This window comes from Urocitellus parryii, chromosome 4 (genome assembly GCF_045843805.1).
Source record: "Urocitellus parryii isolate mUroPar1 chromosome 4, mUroPar1.hap1, whole genome shotgun sequence".
Lineage (NCBI taxonomy): Eukaryota > Metazoa > Chordata > Mammalia > Rodentia > Sciuridae > Urocitellus > Urocitellus parryii.
The window spans coordinates 101,935,025-101,961,209 of record NC_135534.1 but is presented as its reverse complement, the minus strand read 5'-3'; the positions used below and the strand labels follow the sequence as shown (position 1 = coordinate 101,961,209).

The window sequence follows — 26,185 nt, the reverse complement described above, 5'->3', positions numbered from 1 at the left end:
TAAATCTTGGTATGGAATATTTGAGAGCCATTTCTCCTCAGCACAGAGTCCTTTTAGAACCTAGCATCACACATGAGGGCTTGACAAAAGTTTATTGTCTATATGACTTGGATTCGATCTTGAAAGACCAGACTTCTGAATTCCTCTATAAACATGACCCTGGTCTTCCAATTTAGAATCCAAAAATGTGCTTCAGGTAGTTAGTACAGACTTTAAGTTTCCTTGATTTGATGGTAATTACTGCCTGCCCTGCAAATGCCAAAATCTTTTCTTTCTCATTGATGGTTGATGGCAGATAATATGATGGAATAAGTCCCATTCCCAAAGACATAAATTGCTGACACCACCTTTTTGATGCTCTGCTTCTGCTATAGCAAATGACCAAAGGATTTGAATTCTGAAAGAATCCAGTATTTCAACATTTTAAGAGAGTTGGTAAGAATTTATCTCCAGAACAATCTCAATACTTACGTGCCAGGCTACAAATTCATCCATGGCATAGGTTTCCCATTCATTAGGAAGATTTATTCTTGACCAACCCATTTCCAGGAACATTGCTACCTCTGCTATTATTTTAGTAGCTGTTTCCATGCTCCAGTGAGCATCTGCATTCTTGGGGCATGTTACGGTTATCTGAAGACTACCAGAAGAAGCTGAGGAACTACTAAAGTCATCACTATACACCAAGGTACATGTGGTAACCTGCATGCCAACTCCAGCCTCCTCTGTATACAAAAGGCATAACAAAAGCAAAGTCGATGAGGACAGGTGTGGTGAGCACAAGCATTCAATGCACCTGAAACTGAGCCGCTTACTAAGGAAGAAAGCGCTGTGACCAAAAGCTCTGAAGAGACAGGCATTCACCTATGCTAACAGTAGTGATCCATACCCAAAACATTAAGGCACCATGCTCCTTCAGAAGAAGTGGGTCCTCTTCTATTCTTTGGATATCTGTCACATCATGTTTTTCATATGTAATTTAAAAATTGCTGTCAGTGCTTATAAATTTGACCGTCACTAGCTGTACCATTTGCTAGAAATATGTAGTAGTTTCTATTTAAAGTCTATTCTTAACCAAAGGGTAATGCTTCTACTGAATGAACACTGCATTATACCATGTATCACCTCTAAGCCGTAACCTTAAGAATATCCCTGAAAGTCTATTCCAGGGTGACTTTTTCCCATTAGGGTTGTATGTGCACAGTCTGATCTTCATAAATATACCTATAAGCCAAACACTGGTCATGAGAAAATGAAAAAAATAAATAGCCATTACTAGGACCGTTTATTTCAGCCATCACTAATTGGCCATCTTGTGAAGGACAAGAAGACACAGCCATCTGCCTTCTCTGGGTACAATCCAAAGGACTGCTTATATAGAATTTCTTGTTCCCAGGGTCTTAGGCACTGAGTGATTTGGTTAAATGGGTAACTAGACACTGAAAAAGGTAGTAGTATAGCTTTAGGTGTCATAAATCAAAGTGCATTTGGTTGTAGAATTATAAGACCTGACATCTCCACCCATTAGATTTTATACTTCTTAACAACTGTGAATAAAAACTATGTGTGATTCAGGTCACTGGGGAATTCCAGCAGACTTTAATTTCTGGTTCTTTGAATCAACTTGTATGACTCACAGCTAATCCCTGTAAATCTTCACAGAACACAAGTAATATCTGACAGTCAATCAGTGTGAAGAACACAACTCAAATTCTCAAAAATCACAAGCTTCTAAGGGAAAGCCTTTAAATGACTTCTCTGACAAAATAACTTAATAACTTAGATCTTATCTCTGGTCTGAATGTTATCTGACTCACTGACATATGGAGGGCAGGATCAGATTCTGGACTATGACCAAGTTTAGGAATCATTCCATAGCATAACTTGACTTTCACCTTGGTGTAATTTGCCACAGAACTAATCTCAGGGGTAAATCCAGGAAGGATCTGGCACCAGGTTGAGGGGCTGAATCTGGTAATGACTTTTTTATGTATGTGTAGTCCCGGGGATTGAACCCAGGGGTGCTCTATCATTGAGCTACGTCCACATTCTTTTTATGTTTCATTTTGAGATGGGGTCTTGCTAAATTGCTGAGACTGGCCTCAAACTTGTTGATCTGCATGGGGTCTCTTTCATCCAGCAAGGAGGTCCACGGAGCAGGCTAGAGGAGACAGTGGCTATGGAGTCACTAATCAAGACCTCCGGAGACCAAGCAGGAAGCAGATCTGATTTTATTGTGCAGTTACCATGTACATATATTCAGGCTGTAAGAAGAATACAGGCAGCTACCAATACAAATTCTGGCCAACTGTCCTTGCAGCAACCAATTCAGGAGCAAGCTGTGGAGCAAGTGTAGGGACTGCAACTCACGGCCTCATGCCCAGGGCTGTACCTACGGGGTAAGCGGTTTGCCGCTCAGAAGCCTAGCACGGGGGAGTGGTTTGCCACTCAGATGCCCTTACCATATGCCATGTACGCAGTACTCCATGCACTTGTCCCCACATTGATCCTCCTGCTTTAGCCTCCAGTCACCGGGATTACAGGTGTGGACCACCACTCCTTGGTCCTAGTGTGATAAAGTGCATCACATGGCAAGAAACAGCACTACAATAATTTTCTTAATAAACATTCAAGTAAAATACTATTAAAAGCTTTAAGATAGTTTTTCCAACTTCCTACATTTCACACTTTGTGCTTTTGCTGATAAATGTTTTATTTTAATGTGTACTGTAAACATACTGTCCAGTGCTATTTTGCTTTGTAGCATCATTTATCTTTTAGAACAATTAAAAGTACTGAAAATCAATTGTATTTCACCTTTATTTATTTACTTTCAGCACTATTTTTTTGTGCAGAACTAAGCTTCTTTCTGATATCAGATTCTTTCATGTTAAAGGCAGAGTATCTGCTGGTAATGAATTCTGTTTTCATCTTACTTTGTTTTTGAAAGGCCTTTGTGCTGGGCTTAGGTTTCTAGTTCACAAATTTTTTTTTCAAGTAAAGATTTCATTCGAGTTGCATGGTTTCTGACAGTCTGCTGTAATTCTCATTACATATTATTTCCCCTTTTTCTCTGGCCACCTTTAGGAATTTTCTTTGCTATTTGTTTTCAATAGTTTGAATGTTGTCTACTTTTCCTCTTAAAGACTTGGTCATTTAAAATTTAAAATTCTGTTACATAATTCCAGTGCATGCCTCATCCCTGAGTCTGGTTCTGCTCATTTTCCTGCCTCAATGGACTGTGACATTTTGTCCCCTTTCTATATGCCTTATAATTTTTTCATTGAAATTGCAATTAAAGAAAATAGTAGAGACTGGAGTAAATAATTACTATGTTTCAAAATAGGCTTATAGTTCTGTCTGCTAGGTCTGTAGTGTGGGGAATTGTGTTAATTTAGGCAGGAGCTAGGATGGACTTGAAGTTTATTGTTACAACAGTTGCCCTTAATATACAAAGAACTTCAAATTCGTTTAGCAATATACAGTGTTTGGAGTGGAGACTAGTTTGCCATAGGGGTTTCCTCAGTATCTGTTCCAACCAGGGCTTTACTTCATCCCTTAGTGCTGTCTGAGGGTCTTTCACGTTCAATATTTACTGCAGTATTTACTTATAGTAGTTAGTTGTTGCTCAGTATCTATTGGCCTGTGCACAGAAGGTTCTGTTGTTCTGAATAACTTTCAGGTCACTTTCTTTCCCTTTTGTTCTCTTCCAAGCACGTTAGGCCCTTGCTTTCATATTTTAAAGCAGAAACTTAGATAAGATTATAATTTTCAATAGGAGTCTACTATTAGTTCAAAGGTAAAAAAAGAATTACAAAGCAAAAATAATTCCTAAGCTCTATTAAGAATTTAGGAGACTCAAAACCCAAACTATACCTTTTGCATCTACCTCCACCTTCCTAGACACAAATTTATCCATTGGAATCAAAGAGAATTCAAGAATCTCTTTACCTTGAACTCTAAACAAAGCTGACTGTCAGGGACCCAGTGAGAAAAGAAAGTTGAGTCATGAACATCAATAGCCCAATCCAGTCTCTGATAAATCTTACCCTAGTGTTTACAAGTCTCTACTTCAGCCAGAAGTGACTGGGGATTCAGGCCTACATTGCTTTCTATGGTTGTAAGGACCTCCATTTCCAATAAACCAAAACCATCTGTGTAAATGAGAACAGAAACAACTCTGAAAGAATAAGCAGTAATTCACACATATGGAGCAATTTAAGTTCATACTGAGAACCAAGCAAGATTACCTCCAAAGAAGTAATAAATCCTGTGGTTCAATGAGGCATTTTAACCATGCATCTATTTATACTATGAAATGGAATGCTTTTTGTTCTAAAATATCTGCATTTGAGTCATTCCAATTCGCCCATGTTCTCTGCAAGAAAAAGGGGAATACACTTTCTTTAAAATTACATCACTAAAAGGACATTGGTGGTGAAAGAGTTCTAGTCAATCCAGAAAGGGAAATGTGCTTTCAAATTCTAAATTCCTCTTTTAATTGTGGTGATCGAATCTCGGTCATGCAAATCTGTTATACCAAGTTTGAAGAAAAATTGATCAGGTGGACCAGTGTCCATATTCTATTGAGGTACAAATCCATTAAAGTTCAGGAAATCAACCATATCACTATCTAAACAAACATGTTTACTTACCTAATAAAAAAGGTTAATATACCTTTTCAACATAACAGAAAACATTAGACAAGTGGTGCTAGAATTGATGAAGTGTCAAAGTCTGGCATGTTTGAATATACTGCTCAGTCTTCCTGTTTCATTTCTCATCCTCATGGGAAACATGTAGTCAGTCAACAAAAAATAGGGACTTGGGTATAGAATGATGAAGCTGGGTTTGTGTGATCGGGAGAGTTTCACACATTTTGGAATGCTCCTGGGAGTTTGAGAGGAGAGGTAAGTAATTCTTCAGAGTCCCAGCCTGCCCAAGGCCACACAGAGATCTTAAGTGATGCTGAGGACAAAGTAGAAGGACATCTAAGATAGGATGCAGCTCTAGTGATGGCTCAGAAACTGCCCTAGCAGCAGGCCATGATTATTGTGGAGCTTCCCCAGTTTAGTGACACACTGCTTTCTGTCCCTGCTTCTCCTCCTTCTGCTGTCAACATCTAATCTCTCCTCTCTTCCACTGCTTCCTGCCTTCCTGCCTTCCAGCTTCTGGCAGTACCTGAAGTGGTTAAAACTGCAGCTCTGGAGCTTGGGATTTAAGGCCTGCCTCTGCCATTTATGACCTCTGCCACCTTTGCTAGTGTATTTTGGCATCCTGTGCCTCATTTTCCTCCTCTGAAAATAGAAAGCACCTCATAGGATAGGTCTGAGGGTTAAATGGGTTAAAGCTTAGAAGGCATTCAGAAGAGAGCCCGGCATGTAGTAAGTCATCAGATAATGTTAGTTATTGCTATCCTATCCATAGGTCTCTCTAAATTCACCCCACCAATGCTTTTTTTGTTCATATACAAACATATTGTTCAAATTCCAGTAATGAGGATATCTAGTGGTACGCATTGCCAACAAAAGGAAGCACCCCAGTTGGCAAGGTGCTCATGCTAGCCTTCAGTAGGTTTCTACCACCAGGGTTTATTGCCTTTGAAATGTGTCCATCTCTGTTTCAGAGTGACAAGGTAACAAGTGACTTAAGCCTGGAATTTTCCACTAGCTTTTCCAAAGAGGGCTGTGACAGGGCAGTCCCTGTGAACTGCATACATTTCCCCATTACATGACTGAAAATGGCAGTATGCCCCTGACCCTCTATGACTAGTAAATCTGGGGCCACAGTGACCTATCTGTCCACAACATTGGCCTTTTTACCTTCTATGGATAAAGAGGATGTTGACTGGCACCAGCCTGTGCCCTTCGTTGTTATTTCATAGGTCCTATGCCAAGTTCTCACTGCTGAAGTCTTGAGTCATTCTTGGGCTGCATCTTTTCTAGTCTATATAGTCAAAACCCTGCAGGGTCAAGGACCCTCTCCCTTTGCTCAAATATCTTGGAAATGAGACTTCCTACCAAGTAGTGTAGCCTCCTTGGTGTTGGCATCTTTTTGTTTGGTTTCTGAAACAGTGGCCATTTCCCTACTTTGTGGCTGCGTCTCCAGTGCATGTTCCTTGAATTTGCCAGATGCTTACAGTTGGCCTGACCATTTTGCCTGGGCTATTTTAGATCATAGCCAGCACCACTCTTACCCTACTCCTTATTCAAAGAACTGCTGATCTCCTGGATGGTTTTTTATTTTGTAAACACATAGCTCTATAATCCCACCTGTAACTAAGTTCCCATGTTTAGACCTTTTATTTAGACTCCAACATTTAGGAGGAAGGAAAATACATAATCAAAGATGATGATGAAATGAACATTATTACCTGCAAGGAGAGCACTCTGTGGAAAATCAAACATCCTGCTCACACCAGGCTTTCCAGCCACTTGAATTAAAATAGTTTTTAAAAAGCCTTAAAGCATAGTTGACAATAAATACATGAACCACAGAACCAACCCGAACTTGGTTATATCGTATGTGCTAGAGCATGCTGAATAGTGAAAAGTGCTCTGGATCAGAGATCAAAACAACTGGAATCCTGAACTCAGCCATGTTTCAAACCTCACTAGATGACCTGGACAAATTATTTAAACTCTCTTCTCTGCTCCCAGTTTTTTACATCAAGCATAACTAGTATGCCTATCTTATAAAAAATAAATTTAAAAGTGCCGGATTCACATTGAGTACAAATATCTATATAACTAAAATAAAATCTATAAATGTTTGACTCAAAATAGGCTGTGAACTTGGGTGCCTGCTGGCATCTGTCTCCTAAGAAGAAGCCAAAGCAAACCCACTGCAAAGATTTTAATTTTATCATAGGTTCCTTGGAGCAAAGTTGAGCAATCATAGACCCAGGTACATAAGGTTAAAACAGCTTTTATAATCATCCTTATGTAAAGACATAAAGAGGTATTGTCAAAGTTAGTTTGGCAGAACAAGAGCAAGGATGTTGGAAGGACTTTCAAAGTTGGAGAGATTCTTATTAAACAGGTCTTGATTTTTGCTTCTCAACGAAAGGACTGAAAGGATTGATGGACATGTTTAAATATGTGTTACGCAAGGTAGCATAAATGAGATCCATGGAGCTACAAGGCTTCTCGCAGACCCTGGTGCATGTGTCCTAGGCACTTGCTTTTCCTGGCACCTTTTTTATCGGCTCAACAATACAAATCCCAGATGGATTAAAATCTGTGAATGTAAGCTGTTCTCAGTCTAAGTTGTCTTGCCTTTATCGCATTTGAGGTTCTTTCAGTTTGCTTCAGCAAATTTTATTGACTATGTACTACATGCAAGATAATATGCAAGGTGGTCTTCATAACAAGGCAATGGGGTCTTCACAGCAAGGTTCACATGGAAAATAGGAAGTTCAACTCTCCATGGGTGAGTGTTAAAATCTATAAATGTTTGACTCAGAATAGGCTGTGAACTCTCAATCATTTCAACTTCCGGCTACATTCGCTTTTGCCTTCTCAGGTATTTATCATATCCTTACTAGAATTAGACTCCTAAAGTCTTAGAACATTGAAATCATTTCACAACACTGCCTGTGTTGACTTGAACTGATGATTAATCTTTGTGATCCAAGCCCCTCCTTAATGGGGAGTTGGCATGCCTGACATTTTGAAGATGAGTTACACAGAAGGTTATAAGTCCAAGTAAAAAGTATCCAGACTGGTATAATTTATGCTTGTGATTTATTTTGTTACAGAAAAGAGGTACCTCAGTAACACTCTGGGAACTTCAGAAGAAAACCTCCACACCCAGCTCACAGGAGTTCTTAGGTATGGGATTGAAGAAGTCTTTACAACTAAAGGTAAGAAAACATTTTTAAAGTGGAGCAGGTGAGGGAGAGTGGTAACAATCATTCTTGAGTGCAAAAACTTCTAAAATCTTTTGTAAACTGAGAGTCCAGGGTAAGAGCTGCTTCTAGAAGGAGACAGTAAATCTGCAAGGATGGAATATTTTAGAAAGGAATCATTAAGCAATCTGATTTAACTTTATTTATTTATTTATTTATTTATTTATTCATTCATTCATTCATTTATTTATATGACTCCAAGGATCAAACCCAGGGCCACATGCATGCTAGATAGGCACTCAACAACTGAGTGATAATCTCAGCCCAAGCAATCTGATTTTATTTATTAAGAATTTTTCCTTTGCCTCTTTTATTTACTCACATGTAGGTATTTTTTAATTTGTTCTAATTAGTTAAACATAATAGAAAAATTCATTTTCATTCATTGTACACAAATGGAGCACAACTTTTCTCTGGTTGTATACCATAGAGTTGCACCACATATGCAGTCCTACATATACCTAGGGTAATGACATTTCATTCCACCAGCTTTCCTATCCCCATTCCCCCTCACCTCACCTCCCTCCCCTTTTCCCAATAAAAGTTCCTCCATTGTCTCAACACCCACCCCATTATGGGTCAGCATCCACTTACCACAGAGAACATTAGGACTTTGGTTTTGGGGGATTGGCTTACTTTGCCAAGCAACCTGATTTAAAATGACAAGTTGAAATCGCAAGTCAAAGACAAATCGTGTGAATTGAAGAAAAATGCTGATAAAGCCTGAAACAATTTTAAAAGGAAGTAATAGATACAAGTTTTAAAATAATTATTTTCAAGGTTGATGGGTGCCAGAAAGTCTCAGAGTAAGACAAGGAAACAAATTTACAGATAGGGATTGGGGAAGCTGAATGATCAATTTGCATAAGAAGATCAGTGAGATAATATGAATCTCAGGGTCAATATTTACTCCGTCTTCTCATGATGTTTAAGGAAGAGAATAGGAGGCATGTGAGAAGACACATAAGCTGGAGGCTTCCCCTTAACCATGAGCATCCCTGCACCCTTTAGGTGCTTAGCTGCTCAGTTCCTTAGAGTCCATGGTGGGCTGCGTGGAATAACTCTCCTGGGCAAAGTACAAGCTGATCACCATGAGCAGCTGCTGGGGGACAGCAAGGGCAGCTGGGAGGGCCAAGTTTTACTTCTGGGAGGAACTCTGAGGAGGCACAAGCACTTCGGGTGTTTCCACACTTTTCTTCCTGTTTTGTTGCATTGTGTGTTTGTTTTGTTGTCTCTTGTAGGGTCCTGATCATGAAAACAACTGTGACCAATCGGAAGTCACTGTGGCTACTGCTGCTGATATTAGCCTTCTTGATCACTTTTACAGTTCTCCAAAACTCCACAAAGGTAGGAATTGCTTGCTTTCTGTGTTTGCAAAAGTATGTTTTTACTTGATACCTCCCCTGTTCTAGGAAAGTCCAGACTTCAAGACCTATAAAACGTAGTAGGGGAGTTTCAAAGGCGTGCACACTTTTTAAGAAGCAGAGTGACTGAAAATCATTAAGCAGCATTTGAGAGGGTAACACTGTGTTTATTCATAGACCTTGTTCCTTTGTTGATTATTTATTCATCACAACTATCTCTTCACAACATTTAACCTGTATTTTCACCTTATTTAAGAGAACATCTGAAGAATAAAATGTTTATTTTCATTTAGTAAAATTTATCTGCCTTTTTACTTTGAAGAGAAATATTTCCCCTCTCCAATATCAGACTGTTTGTCTAAACATTCTATTGAAACTTAAATGCTGCTTTTGAAGATCTAAAATCAGCATATCATAGTGATATGGCCGCCTCAATGTTTATAGCTGCATGCTTCATAATAGCCAAATTGCAGAATCAACTCACATGTTCATCAATAGATGAATGGATTAAGAAAATGGAATTTTACTCAGCCATAAATAAGAATGAAATAATGGTATTTACCATTGTGTAGTATTGGCACAGGAAATTGACAGTAAATGATGGAAATAGAGAAAAATCATGTGAAGTGAAACAGGCCAGACTTAGAAAATCAAGGGTGGAATGTTTTTTCTCATATGTGGAACCTAGAGCAAAGCAAAGTAAGAAAAGCTGTGGGGAAGGAGATGGGATATCAGAAAGACACAGGGAAAATCAGTGGAATAGAAGAAGGAGGTCAAGAATGAGGAAGGAAGGGAAGAAGGAAGATAAATAGAATGAATTTAATAAAATCATGTTATATTCACATATAAAGTACCAAAGGGAATTTCACTTTTATGTATATATATAGAAGAAAGGAAAAAATTAGTAGATTAGAGGAGGGCGTATGGGGGCAGGGGGAAGGAGGTCTTGGAATTGAAATCAAATTCCTTGCATGTGTGATTTGTCCAAGTGAACCCAACTACTATGTATAATTATGATGCTCTAATAAAAAATGTTGCTTTTGTTATTTAACCTTTCAATGCATGTGCTTTATTTTGTTTTTATTTCCTTCTGTTATTCTTTTATTTCCATATAGATAGCCACTTCCTTTTATTTAATGTAGTCCTTTCTTTCTAGGGCATGCCACCTCGTATCTCAAGGGTGGTCTACCAAGTGAAGGTCCCTTTGGGGTTCTTGTTCTGTTCTATTGACCAATTTGTCTTCCTTGTGCCAACACTACATTGTTATTACTGACAGAGCTTCAAAATTAGTCTTGAAAGCTTGCAGGTCACATTACCATTGTTTGTTCCACTTCAGAAGATTTTAGCTCTTACTCTCTCTTGCACTTTTTAGAGTCAGCCTATTAAATCTGAAGAAAAATTCTATTTTAATTTTATAAACATGACTTCACCTTACGTAAGCCAAATTGGAAACTGATGTTTATATTTTTTTCTAGTGAGCAAAATCAAATATCTACTTATTTAGGTCTTTCTTCAAGTCTATCAGTAAATCTTACAGTTTTTGCCTACAGATCTTCCAGATTTTCTGTTAGATTTATTCCTAGGTATTTTGTAATTATATGATGCTATAATATTTTGTTTGTATATGCTGTTCTTTTTAAAATGAGAGTTTCTAATTGCTTAGTCATGGTGTAGAGGAGCACAATTGATTTTTACATATTGAACAATAAAATTTTAACTTTCCAGGACCTCTACTTGATTCATTAATGCCACCACCATCTCTTAGAGAATGGAAAGTATATTTATACTACAGCTTCCATCTTTTGTAGAACCTTATCTGTGATTGGAACTATGATTTTTCTTTCTTGATTTAATCTCATCTGTCTTTAATTTTTCTGGAGATTCCCCACTAGTTCTGGTTCAATTAAGGTATCTCTGTTTCCCAGAATAAAATTTGTGAAGTTCTCTTCTGTCCTAAGATTTTTCTGGCAAGAAATTGAAACTTCAGTATTTGCTTAGTCCTTCATTTTAAATCAAACTTTTCTTGTTTTCTTTCTACAAAATTATGAGCACAGAAAATAATTCTACCATTCTAAAAATCACTTCTTATTTTTATTTTAAGTTGCAATAATATATGCATACCTGATAATGTGGTGTGATGTTTCAAATACACTATTATGAAAACATTGTTAAGATCCTCTGGGCCCTTGCCCATTTTTATCATATAGTTCATGTAGCAACTACTGACAGCGATTATTACATTTCTAATTATGATTGTGGATTTTCCCTTTAATTTGTCAAAATTTGCTTCATTTATAAGTACATGTGTGTATAAGTGTATACATATGTATGATTGCTATGGTTTCTGACAAATTCATCCTTCTAACACGATGAAATGGCCATCTTTATTTCTAAAGATACACTTTGTCCCTTCTATAGTCTATCGCTGTCTGTAAGGAATATGGATTATTTACCCTAGAGGTAACTTTACACTTGAGTGGTCTTCCTCACGGACAGCAAATGATTAGCTCTTGCTTTTTATGTTTCTGCTTTTTAGTGAGGCAGGCAGTCCACCTACATTCAATGGAATTATTAAAATGGAAGAATTTAGATTGTTCACTTTGCTCTTTCTTTTCTGTTATGTCCTTCTATTTTTTTTGTTTCTCTATTTTCCTTTTCCTGCTTATTTTGAGTTTTACTGATTTTTTTATATGTCCTTTTAGTTTCTATGTTGCTTTTTCATTAGTTTCTTTAGGGATCATATCACACATTCTTAAATTTACAATTATTAATATGTCACTTCATGGAATCTGTAATAACCTTTCAACCACTTAGTTCTCTTTATATCCGATCCTATTCTTTGGGCTATAGTTGTTATATTATTATAAATTTATAGTCTTTAATTTACTAAATAAATATAGGTACTTTAAAGAAATAGAAACAGTCTTTTATATTTATCTATATATTTCCTGCTTCTGATGCTGAGGTTCTGAGTTTCCTACAGCCTAAAGAATTTCAGTCAGCACTTAGAATGCAAGTCCTGTGCTGCCCATTCTTCCAGGTGTCGACTGCCCTCCAATTCCTACCTGCTTGTGCTCATTCTCCACTGCTTTTATAGAGTTGTTTTTTAAAATATATATTTGTTCAGAGTTTATAATTAGTAGTTGTAGGAGAATTGGTCCAGTACAAACTACTCTGCCTTAATTGGAAATCCTGATAAATGATTAACAGTAATGATTTATCCTAAATATTTTATTATTTGACATATTAAGATATTTTTTAACAAAAAATATTTAGTTATAAAATAATAGAAACAGTTATAATGAATACTTAGCATGTGACATAATCATTCCTAATGCTTCATGTTATTCCATCAATCCTCACAATAACTATATAAAGTGTTTATTTCTTTTTATGTGATACTCAGATGATATAACTGATTCAAGGGAGGTTAAGAACTTGACCAAAACTACATAGCTAGACAGTGAAGAAGTTAAGCTTCCATCAGAGGAAAATGTCTCTAAAAAGGAGCTACCTACTGTGGTGAGCATACAGTAAGAATAGAATTCTCATGCACTTCTCGTCTGAATGTAAAAATGGAACAATTTTATTTTCAACAATTTCACTGTATGTGTCAAGTCCTTTAACAATGTTCACCACATTTTACTAATTATTCTATTTCTGAGATTCTTGGTAAATTTCTTGAATTGCAAAAAATGACTTGTAAGAAGAGTCATTCTTTATAGAATTAAACATGATAAAAAAAACTGAAAGCAACAAATATCCAAAAACATAAGAATGAGTAAAATATTAAGCTATATCTGTAGGCTAAAATAATATAGGACTTTGACATAAGGTTGAGAGATTTTGATGTCACTGATTAAAATTCAAAATTTAATGATGAATATTTATTTACTATCATGCAAAGTGGTATACAAGGAATGAGAGAAATTCACCAAAATTTTAACAGTGGTTATAAATGGGTTGGTATAATTATTGGTTCACTTCATTTCTTATACACTTTCAGCATTCTTTTAATTCTTAATAATATATTATATTATCTTATGATTAGAAAATAAGCATTCTATAAATCTGTTTTTCTGTATCGTGTTAAAAAATCAATCTGAATACTAACTAAAAATAACATAGAATATTTAAGCAAAGTAAAAAAGATTAAATAGAAATAATGATATTTTTACATAAAAGCTCCATGCATTTAAACATTTTATTTCTTATTTTTAAATGTAATTGAAGAATGAAAATTATATATATGCATTATGAATGAAATATTTTGAAATATGTGTACATTGGGGAATAATTAAATAAAAATAATTAACATTAGCATTACCTCATTATTATTATTATTTGGTGGTGGTGACAATATTTCAAATCTATTCTCTAAGCAATTTTTTGCTGGGTTTTGTTTTGTTGGGGTACTTTGTGGGGGAGGGGATTGGTGGTGCTAGGGAACAAACCCAAAGACTCACACACGGTAGGCAAGCACTCCACACCTTGAGTTACATCTCCAGCCTCAGCAATTGTCAAGAATACAAATGCATTGTTATTAACTGTTGTCACTAGGTTAGACAATATATTTCTTGAACATATTTCTCCTAAGTGAAAATTAGTGACCAACATATTTTGCACTCATATTTACAAATCATTCTCCAGACCAATGTCAAGGAGCTTTTCTCCAATGTCTTCTTTTAGTAATTTTTCAGTTTCAGGTGTTACATTTAAATTTTAATTCATTTTGGGTTGATTTCTTTATAAAGTATGATGTAAAGGTATAATTACATTGTTCCACATGTGGATATCCAGTTGTCACAAAGATATTTTTAAAGAAATTTTTCTTTTTCTATTGTGTGTTCTCGATACCTTTTTTTAAAAAAATCAAAGGACTGGAATACATGTATTTATTTCTGGGCTTTCTGCTGTGTTATGTTGGTCTATCAGTCTGTTTTATGACAGTACCATACTGTTTTAATTACTAGACCTTTGTAGTATATTTTAAAATCAAGTATTGTGACCTCTAATTTTGTTCTTTTTGTTAAAGAGAGTCTTGGTTATTTAGGCTCTTGTAAGTTCATGTAAATTTGGGGATTAATTTTTCTATTTTTATGAAAACTGTCATTTGTATTTTGATAGAATTTACATTGAATCTGCAGAATGCTTTGGATAGTATGGATGATTTAACACTATTAATTCTTCCAATTCATGAACATGGAATATCTTTCCATTTATTTGTATCTTCTTCAATTTTTTCATCAACGATTTGTAGCTCTCAGTGTACAGGTCTTTCACCTCCTTGGTTAAATTTACTACTAAATATTTTATTTTATCTAATTTTATTTTTGGCAGCTATTGTAAATGAAATTATCTCTTGATTTTTTTCAGATAATTTGTTGTGAGTGTACAAAAATACTAATGGTTTCTGTCTGTTGATTTTATATCCCATAACTTCACTAAACTTGTTTATTCATTCTAACAGTTTTTGGCAGAATCTTTAGGAGTTTCTAATTAAAAGATCATGTCATTTGCAAACAGGAGCAATTTAACTTTCTCCTTTTCAATTTGGATGGCTTGTATATCTTTCTCTTGCCTAATTGTTCTGACTAGTACCATGTTAACCAAAAGTTGTAAAAGTTTTCCTTGATATTAGAGGAAAACTTGCAATTATTCAGTATAGAGTGGAGTAGCTGTAGACTTGTCAATGCAGCCTTTATTGTGTTGAGGTACATTTCTTCTATACCTAACTTGTTGATCGTTTTATCTTGAAAAGATGTTAAATCAAAGAAACTAAGGAGGTGGAGGTAGAAGGGTTGCAAGTGGGAGGCCAGCCTCAACTACCCTATCTAAAAATAAAAAAAGGAATGGGAATATAGCACCTCTGGTTTCAATCTCCAACACACACACAAAGATGTTACATGATTTTTCTGCATCTATGAAGATTGTCATATGGTTTTTTCCTTTCCTTGTGTTAATGTGTTGTATCATTGTATCACACTTATAGATTTGCCTGTTGAATCATCCTTGAACCCCTGGAAGTGATCTAACTGGATTGTAATGAATGATCCTTTAAAAGTGCAGGTGAATTCATTTTGCTAGGATATGTTAAGGACATTTGCATTTATGTTCATTAGGAATATTGGCCTATAATTTTCTTTATTCTAGTGTTCTTGTTGGGTTTTGTTTCAGTGTAAGTGTGGCCTCGTGAAATGTCTAGAAGCATTCTCTCCTCTTCAATTTTTTTTGGGGGGATACCTTGAGACGGATTGGTATTAGTTCTTCTTTAGAAGGATTTAGCAGTGAAGACTTTAGACCCTTGGCTTTTCTTTGATGTGAGACTTTTTAGTAGTGAGTCAATCTTCTTAGTCATTCATCTCTTAGTGCATTCATATCTTCTATTTCTTCATGATTCAGTCTTGGTAGGTGTTATGTGTGTAGGAACTTATCCATCTCTTCTAGGTTATCTAGTTTGCTGGCATGTACCTATTAAGAGTGGTCTTTTGTGATCTTTGTATTTCTGTGCTAACAGTTGTATACTTTTTCATTTCTGAATTATTTATTTATTTATATATTTTCTTTCATTTTTCTTAGTCTGCCTAATATTTTGTTTGTTTGTATTTTTTTTTTAAATCACTTAGGGGCTGGGGATGTGGCTCAAGCGGTAGCCCGCTTGCCTGGCATGCGTGCAGCCCAGGTTCGATCCTCAGCACCACATACAAACAAAGATGTTGTGTACGCCGAGAACTAAAAAATAATTATTAAAAAAAAATCTCTCTCTCTCTCTCTCTCTCTCTCTCTCTCTTACTCTCTCTAAAAAAATAACTTAGTTTTAGTGATCACTTCTATTGACTTTTTATGCTCTATTTCATTTACCTGCTCTGATCTTTATTATGTCCTTCTTTTGATAACTTTGGCTTAGTCTGTTCTAGTTTTTCCAGGTCCTTGAAGTATAGCATTAGGTTGGTTATTTGATGTATTTATTGCTGTAAAATTCCTAATTAGAATTATTTTTGCTGTCTTCCTTGGTTTTGGTATACTATGGGTACATAGAATTTGTCTGAAAATATGTTTTTAGTTGTTTTTTTTTTTTTTGTGTGTGTGTGTGTGTTGCTAGGGATTGAACCTTGTGCCTCATACAGTGTTAGAAGCAGATGCTCTAACACTGAGCTACTTCTCTTACTCTCCTTTCTAATTTCTTCTTTGACCCATTGGTGGTTTGTATTTAATTTTTCTGTATTTGTGAATTTTCTGAAATTCCTTCTGTTATTGATTTCTAGTTTAATAACATTTGAAAAGATACTTGATATGATTTTAATATGAAGATGTGTTATGTGGCCGAACATGATCTAGCATGTAGAACATCCGGAGTGCACCTAAGAGGAGTATATATTCTGCTGCTTTGGGTGGAATATTCCATATATGTTTATTAAGTCCATCTGGTCTAAAGTGCAGGGTTTTGATTTTTGGTTTGCGGTGCTCGGGGTGGGACCCAGGGCCTCACACATATTAGGCAAGCACTCTGCCACTACCACCACTGAGTTACATCCCCAGCCCAGCTAAAGTGTACTTTAATTATGATGTCTCCTTATTGATTTTCTGTCTGGATGATCTATCCATAGCTGAAAATGGGGGTATTAATGTGTTCCTTACTATAATTGTATTGCAGTTTATTTCTCTTTCTCAAATCTATTGATACTTTCTTTATATATTGAAGAGCTTCAATGTAAGATGGAGATAGATAGATTATATATATATATATATATATATATATATATAATCATATCATCTTAATGAATTGACTCCTTTATCATTATATAATGACCTTTCTTTACAATTCACAATTTTTAACTTAAATCTATTTCATTTGATTTAACTTTAGCTACTACTGCTCTCTTTGTTTACTTGTGCAAGGAATGTATTTTACCATTCCTTGACTTTCAATCTGAGTGTGTTCTTACAAGTGAAGTCTCTTGCAGGCAGAATATAGTTATGATGGTATCTCCTTTGGAGAATTTATTACATTATGATAGGTAATTATTGATAAGTAAAAACTTACCACTGCCATTTTGCTGTTTTCCTGTTGTTTTGTAGAGTGTTTATTCCCTTCCTCTATGCTTGCTTTCTTCCTTTGTGAGTAGTGATTTTCGCTACTGGTATGCTTTGATTGCTTACTTTTTACATTTTATGTATTTACTAAAAATGTATTCTTTATGGTTACCATAAGACATACAAAAAATCTAATATTTATAATACTCTCTTTTAAGCTGATAATAGTTTCTTTTTACACCACTCATATTTTAAATTTCTGATATCACAATACATTCTTTTATATTCTGTATCCTTCAACAAACTAGTTTAGCCATTATTATTTTAAATCTTTTGCTGTTTACCTTCATAATGGAGAAATGTGATTTCCTCCTCATCATTATAGTATCCAAGGATTCTGATTCTGAGTATATACTTATCCAAATGTACCTTTACAAATGAGTCTTATGCTTTTTCACGATTTATGTTATTAATGGCATTTTTTTTCTTTTTATCTCAAAGAATTACCACTATCATTTCATGTAAGACAGATCTGATAGTGATGAACAGATTAGATATCTTTGAGATTAAATATTTTTTTACTAAATTTTACTTTTTATATAAAAGTAATAAAACAAAAGCATTCATTCATTACAGTTTAAAACATTTTCTCATTTGGTCTTCATAGTTGACCAGCAAGGTAGATTATACAACTATTTTACAACAACTTGTTTCTTTTACAAGAAAGAAGATACTAGGGCTCATTTGGGTTGAATGGTTCTTCCAGAATTGATGAGCCAATGAACACTAACACAGTATCAAAAGTGTGTTGTGTATGACACACATGTGAACACAAAATCTCAGTGTCATTTAATTTTAGTACCTCTCATTATTTCATAAAAGATAAAAGTGATATTTAAAAGGAAGATTTTTGATGTTCTCTATCCTCTCTCTTGTCATTTGAGGTATGGACTGCTCTCAAGTTGCCTATCTCCCTCCATCACTGGAACATGATCACAGAGTCCTCAAGCCCTGGGGCACCTCTGAATCCAGCAGCTTCACCAACAGAGACTGAGCTAAGAATAAGTAAGATCCGGGAGAAACTAGACCAAATGATCCCGCCCAGACCCTTCACCCATGTGAACAGCACCACCAGTGCCAAACACAGCACAGTCACCGTCCTCAACCCTAGAGACACATACTGCAGGGGGGACCAGCTGGATATTCTGCTGGAGGCCAGGGACCACCTGGGACGCAGGAAGGAATATGGAGGGGACTTCCTCAGGGCCAGGATGTCCTCCCCAGCCCTGAAGGCAGGCGCCTCAGGAAAGGTGACAGACTTCCACAATGGCACCTACCTTGTCAGCTTCACTCTGTTCTGGGAGGGCCAGGTCTCCCTGTCTCTCCTGCTCATCCACCCCAGTGAAGGGGTGTCAGCTCTCTGGAGGGCAAGGAACCAAGGCTATGACAGAGTGATCTTCACAGGCCAGTTCATCAATGGGTCCACACAGGTCAATACTGATTGTGCCCTGATTTTAAACTCGAGCACTGAACTATGCCAGTACCTGGATGCTCAAGACCAAGAAGCCTTCTACTGCATGAGGCCTCAGCATGTTCCCTGTGCAGCACTCACCCACATGCATTCCAAGAACAAGGAGGTTTCCTATCTTAGCAAACAAGAAAGGACCATCTTTGTAAGGTAAATAATTACAAAGAGATACCAAGGCAATATGTTGATTTTTCCCATATGTTGGTCCAAAGGAACGTCCTATAAGCAAATCAACTTATGTACTGTTTAAGAAGATCCATTTGGGGGATGATTTGTCAATTAATTTGGGGGACAGGGCTCATTGTCCAAAAGTCCTCAAGTTTTTTTTTAATCCTTGTCAATGAAATGAGAAAATACAGGCACAATGAAAACCAAGAAAAAATGAGAAACATGTGTGGGTACTATAATATATTATATATATCTTGCTAAGTCTTTGCATTCCTCTGGGTACCTGGATCTCATGGAATTATAGGCAAAGAAATGGAAATTCTCTCACTGCCCTGAACTGAGGGCACCATAATTAGCTAATCACTAAGAAATTGGAATTTCTGACTTCTCGAGTCTTTCCTGATTTGAGGCCACCAGCAGGTTCATTTCTATACTTGTCTTTTGAAGGTCAAATGTGGGTGTGGAGATTATGGAAAACTTCAATGTGATTAGTGTCTCCAAATGCAACAGTAAGTGCTCCTGTGTTTGTGGAGGGTGCTTAGTGCTAGACACGCTTAAAGGCTTTCCTGTTTCTGTTGGACTTGTTCAGTTTTAGTTTCATCAGCAAAATGCTCATTTATCTTGTCTAATATGAGCCAAGGTATCATGTACTAAGAAAATGAATTATTGGAATCCCTAGGATATCAAATGCCTCTTTTAGCAACTGTATCTCTCATCATTGATCTACTCTACACATCAGGTAATAGATCACCTGTCCATCTTCCACAATAACCTACAAACTGTGAAACTCTCTTCTAAGTCTTTACAAGACCCCCTCCTCCAACATCACCCTTCTCCACACCACCACCCTTACTGCTTTCTGCATCAATTCTAGTCCAATAATCACCATCTAGAGGTTTCCTTTCTGCTACCCAGGAGTCTCGTTATTGTCATTATCTCCTCTTGATATCTCACCTTTCAAACAACTTCAATATACAAAGTAGAATTTCCACATTTATTTTTACTATTTTCTCTTTAATTTATTTGACTCAAAAGAGCCGAGGGAAAAAAAACCCATCTAAAATTATTTAAGGCAACATCTTTTATGTCTCTGGCAGTGTAGCTAATTGCTAATGTACTTGTCCATCCTAAAATATAAATGGTACCTTATTGTAGAAATGATATTTTTTACTCCACATATATGGATAAGCCTTTAAATACTAAAGTATTAATACTTTAGTCATCAAAATACTAAAGTATTCCATCTAATAAACAATCAGTGCTCCAAATCTGTCACTTCACTATTGTAGCCACCTCAGACTCTTTATGATCTAAAGTTGCAGGTGAAAACCAGGCTCTTCATGGACCCTCAGGACTCTCTCCAGCATACAAACACACTCAAACAGATTGGATGTTTCCAAAGTTGTTAATAATTTTTATAAGATTTTGAATTTAACTTAACGAATTTATAGACTTTTTTAGTGGTTTGTAATACACTGTGACAGAGTGAAAAACTTAAGGAAAAAATTGAGTTAATTGATACTATGCATTATTTTTAATTTCTGTAGAAAAATGGATGACAATGTTTTCATAGAAAAACTGACAAATACTTAAATTTTAACAGAGGGTCATTTTCTTTCCTGGAAGAAAATGTGCCATTATAATGGACATTAATGATACACATTAAGAAACTCACATTAGATCATTTTTTTTCTGAAAAATAGCTATTACTTATGAGGATATTTCTGTAAGGATTTTCTACTATAACCACCATATTCACCCCCCTATTAAGAGGACACTTAGAAAACACAGAAAGTTCCTTAGAAATACTGATGAATAATTTGATATTTTAAGAAGGAACATTTCTTGCTGATTTTTGCAGAAGATGCAGTTCCAGTGAAAGAGAAATGCAAGCCTAGCATGACATCCACAATCCCCAGTGGGCATGTCTGGAAAGAAATATGGAACCCTGTCTCCTGTGATTTAGCTCCAATCAAAATGAATGAGTGCCTGAGAGGAAAATTTATACACCTATTGGGAGATTCCACCATCCGCCAATGGATTGAATTCTTCAAAGCCAGTAGCAAAAGTATGATTTTGTCTAAGCTTTTACTCATATTCCCTTCGGAAATTCTCTTGCCTTTCAAGTAGGGAAGAAATGTAGAAAATGCCTCATCTTTATCACATTTCTTCATTACAATACACCAAATTTTTTCACAAGATATTTCCTTTACAAGGATTCAGGGAATGTAAGAGAGCCAGTGTAGAAAAATGTCCCTGTCCAGAAGAAATTCACACATCAGTATTTATCCAGAAATCATAGAAAATTATCAATGAAGCTAAAGATGGTTTGAGAAATTAAACTGTATACTTTCTATTGTTAGTGTGAAGATTATAGGTGTAGATTCTAAATCCAGATGTCCTGAGTTCAAAACCTGATTTCAGATCCTTTATGACTGACTTGGACCAGTTACATGAGCATTCCATCCCTAAGCTTACTCATCTGTCACCTACAGATGAAAAAAAAAATACCAACCTGGTAAAATGAAATAATACAGAGGGTGCATTTGGAATATTATCTGTGAAGAATTAAGGTTTTATATAAATTATCATCACTATTATCATCACCTGATAATATGACAGATACAAGAGGAAGGTAAAACTTATATCACATTGGCACAGTGTTTAAAAGCATGGGATTCAGAGTCTAATAGAACTAGACTTAGAAAAAATGACCTTGGGCCTATTATTTATTTTCTCTGCCACATTTTCTCATATATACAATAAACACGGTGCTTGTTTTAAAGGTGAAATCAGGAAATGAATATAAATAATTGAACACATTGCAAGGCACATTAGTATATAGAAAGCAACCCCCCCAAAAAAAAAAAGTACAGAAATTTCAGTTATCATTAGTTAATGTTAGAGTTGGGTTCAGAATACAGCTGGAAAAATCCTAGTACAGTTGCTATATTTACAAAACCCAGAGTTCACCAAAATAGCTCAAAATAGATCTTAGCAATCTTACCTAGAAAACTGTCACTACCTGCCTATCTATGTCCCTGGGTGTGGTTCCTACTACTTAGGACTATGCCTTCATGGTGGCTCCATCCTGGTCTTCCAGACATGAAGCCACTCAGGATCTCCAACTTAGTGAGAAAGATGATTCTCTTAATAAAAAGGGGAAATCAGTAGGACCTGGATTTCAAGTTTTAAGAATTCCCAGTAGAAGGGAGGAGTTTTCAATCCTGACATCTGAGAAATGACAAAACTCCTTGGGACCTCAGTTTGCTCAGCTACAAAAGCAAGGGTCTAGTGACGACCTTCAGCATCACATTCTACAATGGAGGGTCTCTTAGTTCTACAGAGTACTGCAGTACTTGGTTACCTAACCTCTTTAGCTCATCTTGGGTGTTGCAGTTGGAAAACATCTCCTGTATGTTTTGTTTAAAGTTGAACTTTTTGGCCAGAGTCTGCTTTGGAGGAGAAAACTGAAGTAAGTTGGAAGCAGAGTGAAGAAAATCATTCTGCCATTTTCCACCAACCAATCCTCCAGCATGTCTCTTTTCTAGTCACTAGGTTAAGACTTCAAATATATCTCTTTGCTTCTAAGGTAACATATGTGACCAAACATTAATTATCACTTAATACACATTTACCACTGATATTTTTGCCACAAATCAGCTGGCCTTAATATTCAGATAACAATGTAATTGAGATGCTGAAAAATGGTAGGACTGCATCTTTTCTACTCATGCTATATTTATATTCAGGAGTGTCAAGATGGGGTAGGATAGTTTCGCAAGACATGGTGGGAACTTCAAGTTAAAGGCTGACTCTTTACAAAATGTATAGTCCTCAGCAGGTTATTTTCTCTCTCTTTTCCTATTATATGATAATTAAATACATAAATGAGGGATGTTGACATGAGTGATTGCCTCAGTCTAAATGAATGCTTTGTAAACTCAAATGACTTCACAAATAAATAGTAATACTATTATTATTATAGATTATTATTCAAGACAATTGCATGCATATGGAAGGAAACATATGCATGGAATTATATTATAAACTTTTGTTTAGACTTCAAGGAGGGGGATGTGGTGGTGGCTCAGTGGTAGAGTGCTCACCTAGCATGCATGAGGCACTGGGTTCAATCCTCAGCACCACATAAAAACAAACTAATGTATCCACCTAAAACTAAAAATACATAACTAAATAAATATTAAAAAAAGAAATAGACTTCAAGGAATTTACAAAAAGTTTGAGGAATAGATTTACTTTTGTTTCTTAATTTAATTACATTAGTTAGTATCTTTATCTTCAAATGATTTTAGTCTAGAGTCAACAAGTTGTACAAAAATAATACTTACAAAACTAACAACATTATCCTCCAGTGACATTTTTCCAGTGCCTTACCATCATCCAGTGCCATGGTTTTGCAGGAGGACATACATAATCTATAACATATGTGCAACATTTTTAATTGTTCAAGTAAATTTCAAATGAGTCCCCTCAATCAAACCCATAGTAAATAAGACATGATTAGCTTATTTATATATAATCACCAAATATTTTCTCTTGTATTTATGACTTTGTCAGTAAATTATTTTTAGTGCATTATAGTTATACATAACATTGGGTTTGTTTTAACATAATTATACAAGTATGGAATATAATTCGCTCCAGTTCAGTTGCCAGTACTTCTTCGTTCCTTCTCTTCCCTACCCCTGTTCCCTTTCCTCTATTCTACTGATCTTTCTTCTATTTATTTACAGTTTTATTAATTAGTGTGTTTTGGATCTATAAAGGTGAAATTCACTGTGGTATATGCTCATAGGATTGTGTGGTAAGATTCATTCCACCATTCTTACCTTTTCCGGTCCATCCACTTTCCTCTCAATCACTTTCCTCTACTCCACTGACCTCTATGCTACTTTCATGAGATATTCTCTTCTCTTCTTTTCCCACTTATTTTTGTCTAGCTTTCACAGAGGAGGGAAAACATTTGACCCTTGATTGTCTTAGTCTAGCTTATTTCATTTAGCATAATGTTTTCTATTTATATCCATTCACCATGACTTGTCAATCATATAACTTTATTCTCCTCTCATTTTGGGATTGCATATTTGTATTCAGCACTCAAGTCAGTGGATCTGCATGAGCATGGAAAATTGCGACACCAACTAGCTGTGGATTTGGATAGAAATATCAACATCCAGTGGCAAAAACATGCTTATCCCTTGATTGGATCATCTATTTATTCAGTCAAAGAAATTGAGTACATGGCCCGAGTCATTGACAGAACTGGAGGAGAAAAAAATACTGTTGTTGTTATTTCTCTGGGCCAGCATTTCAGACCCTTTCCCATTGATGTTTTCATCCGAAGGGCCCTCAATGTGCACAAAGCTGTTCAGCGACTCCTTCTGAGAAGCCCAGACACCATAGTCATTATCAAGACAGAAAACATCAGGGAGATGCACAATGATGCAGAAAGACTAAGTGACTTTCATGGTTACATTCAAAACCTTGTCATGATGGACATTTTCCAGGATCTCAATGTGAGCATCATCGATGCCTGGGATATCACAATTGCATATGGCACAAATGATGTCCACCCACCACAATATGTAGTTGGAAATCAAATTAATATATTCTTAAATTATATTTGCTAGATAGCACATATCTCTAAAATTCATTTATTTAGGGAAATGATCTATTGAGTGCCTGATAGCATATTGGGTGTCATTTTTGTCTCAGAACTCCAGTTAGCTGAGAAGACAATCTTCACTGTAGCTGGTATGGATCCACCAGTTCAGCAAAGTAAGCTATTTCTGCTATGGAATTTCACTTACAAATAAAACTAAGAGTAGTCATAAAAAGGTCATACCTTCCTCAATCAGAGTTATGCTGCTCTTCACCAATGGGAAGCTAAGATACCTATGGTAAAAGCTCTTCTCTCTGGTACATGTGAACTATCAAGTAATTGTAAAATAAACACTTGGAGAAAGAATTTTCATTTCATTATTCCTACCACCATAGCAAGATGCAAGCTGATTTCCAAATGATAAGGGAAGTCTTAACAAGGCAATTCTCCCCCAGCTTTAGGGGAGAAGTATAATTCTAAGCAAGGTCTTTGAATCCTGGAAACCTCTAACTTTTCTCTCCTTATAGGAACTCCAACTGAGAGGTTGTAATCAGCATTTAGCATCCAGGAAAATTAGGTTATCACAGATGAAAGCACAGTGTGCTGAATTGAAGGACCTGGGTCTTAGTTCTATTATGGCCAGTAATTTTAAGACTGAATAAGTCAGTTCAGTTCTCTAAGCAGCAATTTCTCAAAATGAGAGGTCAGTCTAAAATTTATGATCTTATAAATTAAGACCTTGCTCTGTGTGATTCTGGGAGAGGAGACAGGAGAGGTACCTGGGGGTCTGGGAACAGGTTTCATTGCTCCAGCCTCAGTATCAGCCCCTCTGTCCTACGTGTGTATTACACTTTTGGGTGAGCTTCTGCTTTGGACAAAAAAGCTCCACTACTTAAAACATATTTGAAAACCCTTCTGTACATAATCAAAAATGTTGGTTCGTATAATCTACAGAGGAAAGTTAACATTTTAATCACTCTCATTTGCATTTTAATAGGTCTTCCCAAAAAAAGTGGCCAAAAAGGAATGACTGATATGAGAATGTCAGTTGAATGGGACAATTTAATTATCACAAAATAATGTGGCAACATACTCTTCCTTAATTTTATAAAACAGGGCTCTAACCTACTCTTACTGTATCTGGGAAAAAAGTGGATATAATAAGACATCTTATGCCTATTTATCAAGTTTCCTTTGGGAAGGGGATAAAACATTTTATATTCATTTGCCAATGAACCACAGTTTTCTGTTTAGTGCCCAGTGTACACTCAGATCTACAGAAATATTTATGGAATGTCTAGCAGGTGCCAGATACCATTCTAGCTTTGAACATACAGTGGTCAAGAAGTCATGTGAAATATCTGCAATCAAAGACTTTACATTCTTTTTAAGGGGAAAGATCAAAAAACAAAGCAACAAAGAAAGATATAATTCTGTAATAACTATTGTGGAATAATTCTAAAATTCATAGTAAAACAATATGACAGACATTTGGCAGGGTACTGTGATAGGATGCTGTGTGGTGGTGATGGAGGTGACAAGTTAGTTAGGAAAGC

At 35.9% G+C, this 26,185-nt stretch overlaps 1 protein-coding gene and 1 pseudogene across 2 annotated transcripts; one reads left to right on the top strand and one right to left on the bottom strand.

Moving 5' to 3' along the window:
• Positions 1–275: 275 nt before the first annotated feature.
• LOC113177735 (ferric-chelate reductase 1 pseudogene) lies at positions 276–6,081 on the bottom strand (annotated as a pseudogene).
• Positions 6,082–9,160: 3,079 nt separating this feature from the next.
• Positions 9,161–24,657, top strand: LOC113177736 (NXPE family member 4-like). Of its 2 annotated transcripts, XM_026382259.2 has the most exons (5): positions 9,161–9,256; positions 18,252–18,985; positions 19,451–19,512; positions 20,865–21,071; positions 24,122–24,657. In XM_026382259.2, exons 1-5 carry the CDS (start codon positions 9,161–9,163, stop codon positions 24,655–24,657), a joined length of 1,635 nt encoding a protein of 544 aa, XP_026238044.2. The 2 variants fall into 2 exon arrangements, with proteins under 2 accessions (XP_026238044.2, XP_026238045.2); XM_026382260.2 differs by lacking the exon at positions 9,161–9,256 and having other exon boundaries at positions 18,579–18,985; positions 19,451–19,524; positions 20,880–21,071.
• The last annotated feature ends 1,528 nt before the right edge of the window (positions 24,658–26,185 follow it).